General features: G+C 42.3%; 1 protein-coding gene across 1 annotated transcript in view; it reads left to right on the top strand.

The window, feature by feature from the left end:
* Positions 1 to 2,202: 2,202 nt before the first annotated feature.
* The window catches only part of MIB1 (MIB E3 ubiquitin protein ligase 1), a 234,167-nt gene continuing 225,827 nt past the window's right edge, over positions 2,203 to 10,542 (top strand). The window contains exon 1 of the mRNA XM_007935594.2: positions 2,203 to 2,431. Coding sequence (XP_007933785.1) covers positions 2,203 to 2,431 — 229 coding nt within the window. The remainder of the gene's footprint in view (positions 2,432 to 10,542) is intronic.

The raw sequence follows: 10,542 nt of genomic DNA, 5'->3' as shown, positions 1-10,542 counted from the left end.
GATTTCCAACCCCTGACCTTTGGGTTGGCAGCTGAGCAGTTTAATCAATGCGCCACCATGGCTCCTTATTATTGCTATAGTTGATGTAAAGTGCAAGGTTATATACACTATTAAGGGTCTGACACCTCGGCTAGTGTTAATTTGACTCAATTAATCTTACAAAGTTAACCACAAGTATAATTATAACAGTGGCTACATTTTATTCTAAAATCTTACCAAATTATTCATGTGATCAATTTAACTGGCTAACAAAGAAAGGACACCAGAAAAGATCTCAAACAGAAGAGTATGAGTTGGTAGAGCAGAAATCCGTAATAGTGTCCTTACCTGAACAGTTGTACTTGACTAACTCTAGCAATAGCACATTCAAAATTTCCAGGGTGAAAATATTTTAAAAGACTGAGGAAAACTTTGGCTGGCCTATTCTGAGCAAATATTTTCAATCTGTTTAGTGTCTCAATTTAGCTGTTTTTTGGCATTCATAATTGGCATTTTCCTCAGTTTTATTACATGAAAAATTAAGGACATTTTATGTATCTCACTATATAACAATTAATTGCCTCCATTTTATAACTCCATTTCTTGTCTTTTCACTTGATTATTTGATTCTGCTGGAGTATTCCCTTCTCCCTAGATTCTAGGAAAAATTAACAGTTTATACTAACAATGCATTTGTGTTGGGCTTTGAGAACAATAATTTTAAACCCTACCCACCATAGTGTCATTTAAGTAATTGCAGCCAGAAACTACTCTTGGAATCCTCTTATCTTTCTTTCAAGGTTGCATTTTGCAATGAGGGTAGGAGTAGTTACCAATGGGCAAGTGCTTGTAAACTGCCTTTCCCAACGTCTTGTATTCTTTGGAGCCTATTTTACCACCTTGACTCCGCGTTAAGCCAAGACAAACTTTCTGAAGGGCTTTACCCATTGCTCACATCATCAGTACCATTCTGCTTAATTTAAAAACACATCCCTCAACACCCACTATGGTTGAAGTGTTTTCAATTCACACATACAAAAACACAGGTAGCTCTTAATTTGTCCTATTCCCCGCCCGCATTTTTAAAAAAGGACGAAAACAATATGATATTCCAAATTCACACTTAGTACACCATACATCTAGATATACAAGAACTTAAAGAAAGACTGACCGCATCAAAGCTACATAGTTTCATCACCCCAGGTCGCAGCCCCAGCATCAGTTTCTCAGTCCCACCTCCGGGCCCGCCCGGTGGAGTTACTTGCTCGGCTCCTTTTCTCACAACCAATGGGGCGCGCCGCGCCACCGGTCAGCGACTACTCCAGGGATCCGCCCCTACGTCGCCTCAGGCTAGTGCCGTGCCTCCATTCCCCTCCCCTCGCTGTTTTTTTTTTTTTTTTTTAAGGCCTAGCGCATGCGCAGTGTCGTTGGTCTGGGGACAGACGCTTAGGGATCGATTTTCTTCTCCTTTCTTTCTCCAGTTGTGCGTTCCTCGGAAACCCTTTCCACCCTAGTTATTGCCTGAGGAGTCCCCTCCTAGTCACTCTAAGAAGCTGCAGCTCGGGCATCGGGTGCGTTAGTACCCGGATGTGGAGCCGCTCTCGCCTGGCGGGGACTCTGTGGCGGGGCGGAACGCAGCGGCGTGCGCGGGGGCAGAGAGAAGGGGCTCGGGCGCTCGCCGGACGCCGGGAGGTACCACCGCTGCCCGCGGGGGAGGTAGCGGCGCCGACGCTCAGGCGCCGACCCTGGGGCGAGGGGCCGGCGGAGAAAAAAAGCCGGCAGTTGAGTTTGCTCCCCGCCGCCCTCGCCGTACCCTCTGGGCCAGCCTCTCCCGGCCCCCCGCCCTCCCCGCGCTCCCGGCCGGGCGATAGCGTGGTCTCCTGGCGGCCGTCGCTGTAGCCCGGCCGCGGAGCTCGGAGGAAGCGGGGGAGTCCCCGCCTACGGCCCCCTCCCCTCTGCCCACCAGCCGCCGCCGCCGCCTCCGAGCCGCTGCGGTCCGGGCTCCAGTCCGAGCAGGGGGCGCGGCGGCGGCGGCGACGGCTGGGCAGCGGCTGTGGGCTTCGCGGGGACCGCGCCGCCGCCCCCGTGAGTTACTCCCACGTCACCCAAGGCTCGCTGCCACCCCCGCCGGTGCCGAGGGTCTGGCCCGGGCCAAGCTCCCTCACGGGCCCCCCGGCGGCGACAGCAGCGGCGGCAGCAGCGGAGCCCGTCGCCCGGGCCCCGATGAGTAACTCCCGGAATAACCGGGTGATGGTGGAAGGGGTCGGGGCCCGGGTGGTACGCGGCCCAGACTGGAAGTGGGGGAAGCAGGACGGCGGCGAGGGCCATGTGGGCACGGTCCGGAGCTTCGAGAGCCCCGAGGAGGTGGTGGTGGTGTGGGACAACGGCACCGCCGCCAACTACCGCTGCTCCGGGGCCTACGACCTGCGCATTCTGGACAGCGCGCCAACGGGTAAGGCACGGCCACCTGACCCCAGGCCTGTGCGCGTGGGGGGACCAGGCGAGGTGCGGTGGGCCGCAGTACCACCAAGGAGAGCCCTGGGTGGAACGTCTCGCCGGCCGCGCCCGGCGGGAATGAACGGAAAGGGAAAGAGTTAAAGGGAATTTTAGCTTCAATAACCTAGTAAACAAAAACTTGCAGAAAAGACCTCTCCGAGGGAAATGATGGTAGCATTATCACCAGGTTGCCTTTAATCCTGGAAGACAGAAAGCGCGGAGAAGACAACAGACAGTTCTCTTCCTCTAGGGAAGGGGTGTGGAGAGGCCTAATAAGCCATTGAAATTAGCCACCAAGTGATAACTGCCTGATGGGAGGCTTGCCTTGCCATATGGTGTTCTGTCGACCGATTACAATACTGAGGGGCCATTGATTGTTTTTTTTTTTTTTTTTTTTTGGTGTTGCCTTGCCTGTAACGCATACAAGTGGCTTGATGGAGTTCAGTAGCCGAATGATACTTGGGACGCTGTGGAATGATTTTTCACCTAAATTGCTTAATTTTACATCTTTATATCCTAGGGGAACAGTCCAAGCTGTTGAACCATTTCTTTGTGTTAAATAATTTTTCCCATTCAAGATAGGTGACACTTGATAGTCTTTTTTTTTTTTTTTGGTTAACATCCTGTTTCATTCTTAAGGTGATGTCAGAGACTTACTTTCCTATATCCGGCAATGAGTCACTAAATATCAGGGGACTGTGTTATTGCCGCTAGAATTTTTACATAATGTGTTGAACCTAAAGCTTGTTCTTACAAAATAAGCATCTAGTTTATTTTAATCTATGCATTTTTACATAGACTTGTCTTTATTTTCTATTCAGTAAAATATTTGGCACTTAAAATTGATACTTTTCAGAATGGCTTTATGAATAGGTTCTAAGGCATTATAATTGAGTTTGATTAAGCTTAACAAATCATGAAATACGTTTGTAAGTACTCTTAGCAGTAAATTGTGCAAGAAATTAACACAAGCAAACTCAGGTTTTGAGCAGATAGGTAATTCATAAAAATGTATTCCTTTTATTAGCTGGTATTTTTTCTTTTAACATTGAAAAAGATGAATGTACAAGGCCAAATTGGGGAGGAAAAAAGATACAGTATAAATAAGTGCAGCCATTGTTACTAGTTTCTTGTGTTTTCTTACAGAATGTTGTACACACTGCAAACATATTACTGATGATTGTTCCATGTTAGCATGTATATGTCTACCTTATTCTTTCATGGCTGCCTGCTATTCCAGTGACTAGATGCAGTGATCTATCTAACCAGTGCTTTAGTGATGGGGATTTATGTTTTTTCAGGACTTCTTATTTATAATGATGTAGTGCATATATCCTTGTACCCATGTGTTGAGTACTTCTGAAGTGTGGATTTGCTATATCAAAGGGTATGCAAGTTTAGAATTTTGATAGATGTTGGCTAATTGCTCTCTGGGGACAGTTTACCAATATTCAGTGGGAGCTCTGGTAGCATAGTGGCTAAGGCACTTGACTGCTAACCAGAAGGCTGGCGGTTCAAACCCACCAGCTACTCCTTGGAAGGAAGATGGGGCAATCTACTTCCGTAGTGATACTGCCTCAGAAACCCAAGGAGGGGTTGCTATGAGTCGGTTTGGACTCGATGGCACATAACAACAGTAACAACAAGCAGTGGTGTATAAGACGTATGCTTGTAGTTGCACATTCTTAAAATCTTCAGATTGTTTAACAATAGGTGTCCATTATGTTTTATTACCTTCTTCAAGATTTGTTGTTGTTGTTGTTAAGTGCCGTCGAGTCGTTTCCGACTCATAGCGACCCCATGCACAGCAGAACGAAACACTGCCCAATCCCGCGCCAGCCCCACAATCCCTGCTATACTTGAGCCCATCATCGCAGCCACCGTATCAATCCATCTCCTTGAAGGCCTCCCCCTCTTTCGTCGACCCTCCACCCTACCAAGCATGACATCCTTCTCCAGGGAATGGTCCCTTCTTACAACATGACCAAAATAGGTGAGACGAAGTCTGGCCATTCTTGCTTCCAAGGAGCATTCTGGCTGCACTTCCTCCAGGACAGATCTGTTAGTTCTTTTAGCAGTCCACGGTACTTTCAGCATTCTTCGCCAGCACCACAACTCAAAAGCATCAACTCTTCTTCGGTCTTCCTTATTCATTGTCCAGCTCTCACATGCATACCAGGCGACTGGAAATATCATGGCTTGTGTCACGCGCACCTTAGTCCTCAAGGAGATATCCTTGCTCCTCAGCACTTGAAACAGTTCCTTCGCAGTTGACTTTCCCTATGCTACACGTTGTCTAATGTCCTGACTGCTGCTTCCGTTGGCATCGATTGTAGAACGAAGCAACGTGAGTTCCTTGACAACCTCAATCTTCTCTCCATTTATTGTGATGCTGCTCATTGGTCCAGTTGTGAGGATTTTTGTTTTCTTTATGTTGAGATGTAATCCATACTGCAGACTGTATTCTTCAACCTTCATCAGTAGGTGCCTTAAGTCATCCTCACTTTCAGTAAGCAAAGTTGTATCGTCTGCATATCTCAGGTTGTTAATGCTTCTTCAAGATTTACTTACTATTTATTATACGTAGTACTTGGTATTTATTATATAATAGTTAACATTTTAAAAAAATTGACTTTTCATTTTGAAATAATTTCAGACCTACAGGAAAGTTGCAAAACTAGTAAAAAGGGTTTCCTAACAGAGTAGGAAATTAACACTAATACAGTATTATTAACTAATGTACAAACCATTTTCAGATGTAACCAATTATCCTACTAGTGTTCTTTTTCTGGTCCAGAATCCAATCCAGGATTACACATTGCATTTAGTTGTGTCTCAGTTTCTTCCGGTCTTCGCTAGTTCCTCAGTCACTCTGACTTTTGAAGAGTATTGACCAATGATATTGTAGAATATCCATCAAATTGGGTTTGTATGATGTTTTCTCATGATTAAATTCAGGTTATGTATTTTTGGCAAGAATATCATGTGCCCTTCTTAGTGTATCAATTATATCAAGAAATATATGATATCGATATGTCTCATTAAGAATGAGAATTCCAGAACACATAATTGTGCTTACGAGGAACCTGCACGTAGCTATTGTTCAAACATGATAAGGGAATACTAATGGGGTTTAAATCAGGAAAGGTGTGCATCAAGGTTGTATGTATCCTTTTACCATATTTATTCAATGTGTACACTGAGTAAATAATCTGAGAAAATGGACCGTATGAAGCAGAATGTGGCATCAGGATTGGAGGAGGACTCATTAACAACTTGCAATCTGCAGATGCTAACTTTGGTGAAAGTGAGGACTTGAAGCACTTACTGATGAAGGTCAAAGGCTGCAGTTTAATATGTGTTACACCTCAGCACGAAGAAAACAAAAATCTTTACAACTAGACCTAAAAGAAACATCAGTATAAACAGAAAATATTGAAGTCAAGGATTTCATTTTACTTGGATTTACCATTAACATGGAAGCGGCAGTCAAGAAATGAAGTGATAGATACATTGGGCACATCTGCTGCAAAGATCTCTTTAAAGTGTTAGAAAGCAATGATGTCACTTTGAGAACTAAGGTACCTGATGCAGGCATTTTTTTCCAATTGCCTCATATGCATGCGAAAACTAGACAGTGGAATAAGGAGACCAAAGAAGGATTGATGCTTTTGGATTAGTGCTGGTGAAGAATATTGAATATAGCATGGACTACCAAAAGAGTGGACAGATCTGTCTTGGAAGAAGTATAGCCAGAATGCTTCTTAGAAAGGAGAATGGTGAGACTTTGTCTCATGTACTTTGAACATGTTACCAGGAGGGACCAGTCACTGGAGAAGGATGTCATGCTTGTTAAAGTAGAGAGTCAATGAAAAGATGACCCTCAACTAGGTGGATTGCTACAGTGGCTTTAACAGTGGGCTTAAGCAATGATTATGAGGGTGGCGCAGGACAGGGTAGTGTTTTGTTCTGTTGTATATGGGGTTGCTATGAGTCAGAACCGACTTGATGGCACCTGACAACGACAAAGTGGCCAGCTGTTTTACTTGTTTTGGGTTTTGCATTATCAGTGCAATGTCAACATGAAAAAGGCAAATAATATCTTCATATTATTATGAAAATACTTTTGATCTCATGAAACCTCTAAGAGAGTGTTGGGGATTTTCCCAGGGATTTGAGGACAATACTTTGAAAATCACTGCCCTAGAGAGAATCTCATTGAGCACAAAGAGGTTTATATAAGAATGCTCATAGCAGTGTTGTGTAAAAGCAAAAAATTTGAAAAAAAAGTCCTTCGACAGGAGAATGGATAAATAAACTGTGCTACTTTTTATAGTGAAATACTGTGCAGAAGAGAAAATAAATGTTAAGTCGAGTTGGAAAGAAAACCTAGAGTATGTTAAAGTGCAGAATAATACTGTTTATTGTTTAGGGCAGGGGTTCTTGATCTGGCCATTATTGACACTTTGGTAGGATAATTATTTGCTGTGAAGGGCTGTTCTGTGATTGTTAGATGTTTGGTAGCATCCCTGGCCTCTTGCCACTAGCTGTAGTAAGTAGCATCCCTTTTCCTGGTTGTGACAACCAAAAAGATTTCCAGACATTGCTAAATATCCCTCCCCCAGAGGGGCAACCCCCTTTTACAGTAATTGGTTTAGGGATATGTACATGTATGGTAAAAAGTATACATAATTGCATTGTAATGATAGATACTGAGTTCAGGCAAGTTCAAGGTGAAGAGTGAACATTGAAGGGAATGTTAAACAATTGGTAGAACTACATCAGGGACTTTAATTGTTTTGGCAATATTTTGTTTTAAGGGTGGTGAGTACATAAATGTTTTTTTACATTGTTACACCTTTTTGTATATTTGACATATTTCATAGTCAGTTAAACAAAACACATATTTACCAGAAGGAGAACTAAGGTTGCCTTTGATTATTCATGCTTTCTTCCCTGCATACTCGCACAATTCATGTGGTATGTTAGGGAATTAAGAAATGGACAACCTTTACCATAAAATTCTGTGAAACTTGAGAACTCGGGAATGATTGGGTCATTGTGAATCTTTCTCATATCTCCTCACCATGGAGATATTTTCTCAGAGTTGTGTGTGGGCCCTGTAGTTTTTTGCTATACAAACTTTGTATTTTTATTTCAGGAGACTTATGTTTGAATTTATGGTTCAGGTTTAATTTATGGATACTCCCATGAACAATGACCAAACCTTGGGAAGAGGAGTGTTTAGTATATCTTTAAATGATACAAATTAAAAAAAAAAAAATTTTATTTGCTCTGTTGTTGCTGTTGTTGAGAATATGCACAGCAAAACATGCACCACTTAAAAGTTCTACATGTACAATTCAGTGACACTGATTTATTCTTTGAGTCGTGCAACCACTCTCACACTCTTTTTTTGAGTTGTTCGTCCCCCATTAACATAAACTAATGTTCCAGGACCAGGCAGTGTTTCGTTCTGTTGTACATCGGATCCCTATGAGTGACACCTAATAACAACAGCAGTGTTCCTATCTGATCTTTCAAGTTGCCTGGTCAGTTTGATCCTGTATAGATAACTCTTCAAAGAACATGATATACAAGGTAAACGTTCTTTACTAGATAAGCAAAGCTGTTGTTTGATTTTAAGAAGACTTCAAGGGATATTTTTGATTTAAGGTTTGAAGATTATCTCAGGGCAATAGTTTCAAGGATTCATCTAGCCTTCCTGGCTCCAGAAAATCTGGAATCCATGAGAATTTGAAATTCTGTCTGCATTTCCCTCTTTTGATTAGGAGTCTTCTATAGAATCTTTGGTCAAAATGTTCAGTAGTGGTAGCCAGGCACCATCCATTTCTTTTGGGCTTATGGAAAAAGAAGGCAGTTGTTTATGGAAGTAATTAGCCATATTCTATCTTCTCCTATACTGGACTCTCCTTTTTACTCTGTTGCCCCAGGCAAATAGAGACCAATTGTGTCTTGGATGGCTGCTTGCAAGCTCTTTAGACCCTAGGCACTAGGCAGTGAACTAGGAGGTAGAGAAACATTAAGCATGTTATTTAGGCCATTTAACTGGGGTATCCCATGAAACCATGACCTTAAAACCAAAACCAAAACCAAACAAAACTCACTGCCATAGAGTCGATTCTGACTTATAGCGACCCCTATTGGGTTTCTGAGGTGGTAAATCTTTACAGAAGTAGATTGCCCACTCTTCCTTCTGTGGAGCAGCTGGTGGATTTGAACTGCCAGCCTTCTGGTTAGCAGTCAAATACCTCAGGCCCTACACCATCAGAGCTCTTTTATGCCACCAGGAACTGAATCCCATGAGGTTTTTGTTTGTACCTAGCGATCTTAGCAGCTACTTTTTTTTTTTTGGTCATTGTTGTATGTATGTTTGTCATATAACTTTGTCAACTCAGCTTTTTACAGCACTTATTATAATTGGCTGTACAACACAGCTAATTTTCCATCACTATAAACTGAAAGGGAGCTATGGTGGCATAGTGCCTAAGGCATTTGATTGCTAACCAGAAGGTTGGCAGTTCAAACCCACCAGCCATTCCTCGCAAGGAAGGTTGGGCAATCTACTTGCGTAGAGATACCATCTTGGAAACCCAAAGAGGGCTTACCATGACTCGGATCCAACTCGACGGCAGTGAGTTTGTTTTTTTTTGGTTATAAGCTGAAAATACTCCATAAGCAATAATCTTCTTTCCTCCTTTCCTCCTCCCTTGCTCCTGGTAAACACTGATAAATATTGGTCTTTATACATATTGGTCTTTGCCTTTTTGTGTATAGGTCATACAGTATTTGTCGTTTTTTGATTGCTGTGTTTCACTCAGCATAATGTCTTCCAGCTCCATCCATATTGTACATGTATCAGGATTTCATTATTCCTGATGGAGTACTTACTGGTATTCCATTGTGTTTATGTAGCACGTTTTGTTCATCCATTCATCTGTTATTGGACATTTAGATTGCTTCCACCTTTGGCTGTTGTGAATAGTGCTGGAATGAACATTGTTACACAAATCTCAATATTTGAGTTTCTACTTTCACATCTTTTGGGTGTATGCCTAGGAGTGGAAAAGCTAGGTTATATAGTAGCTTTATTTTTAGTTTTTTGAAGGAACTGGCACACTGTTTTCCCCAACAGTTGGACCCTTTTGCCTTCTCACCAGCAATTTCCCCACATCCTCACCGTTTGTTATTTTGAGATGTAATATAAATAGACATAAGCACACCCATGTCACACAGCATTATTCACAATAGGAAAAAGATGGAAACAACCTAAATGTCCATCAAGGGATGAATGGATAAATAATGTACATACATATAGTGATATTACACAATGATAAAGAGTAATGATGAATCTGTGAAACATAACACAACATGGATAAATCTAGAACACATTACATTGAGTGAAATAAGACAATTTTGAGTTATTTTGGACAAATACTGTTTGAGATCACTATTATAAAAAGTCAAAAATAGGTTTACATGCAGAAACATTCTTTGATGGTCATCAGGAATGTAAGGGGGAGGAAAGGAAAATCACAACTAGATAGCACACAATGGTTAATTATGGTGAAGGGAAAGGCAGCACAACATGGCAAAAGCCAAGGAACACACTGAGGTATATAATAAAGGACAACTCTGGTAAATGCTGTATCATATACAATCCTGCAATAATAGTAACAACAGACAATAATTTGTGAGTAGGTACGTGGGTAAATATATCTGCTAAATAGGTAAGGAAAGTCTGGTCCTTTTTCTTTTTTCTTTTTAAATTTTATTTTGATTTGAGTGAAGATTTACAGTGTAAATTCACTTTTCATACAGCAGTTCACATAATATACTTTGTCTCATATTATTGACCAAAATTTACAATGCAACAGCTCCCCTCCCACTTCCTCCCCATAGTTACCTCTTCCCAGTGTCCATCCCTCCGTAGTCTTCTGCGCCCTGAGCTCTCTCCCTGTGCATAAGCAGCCCTTCCTTCTCCCATGATTGTTCTCTCCAGGGCGTGTGTCTACTTGAGGTAAATGTTTAATTCACATGCCTGTA

The sequence above is a fragment of the Orycteropus afer genome, unplaced genomic scaffold, assembly GCF_000298275.1.
Source record: "Orycteropus afer afer isolate SDZICR_OR568_19922 unplaced genomic scaffold, OryAfe1.0 scaffold00030, whole genome shotgun sequence".
Lineage (NCBI taxonomy): Eukaryota > Metazoa > Chordata > Mammalia > Tubulidentata > Orycteropodidae > Orycteropus > Orycteropus afer.
The sequence above is the reverse complement of the archived record's forward strand: the minus strand, read 5'-3'. Positions and strand labels throughout refer to the sequence as shown.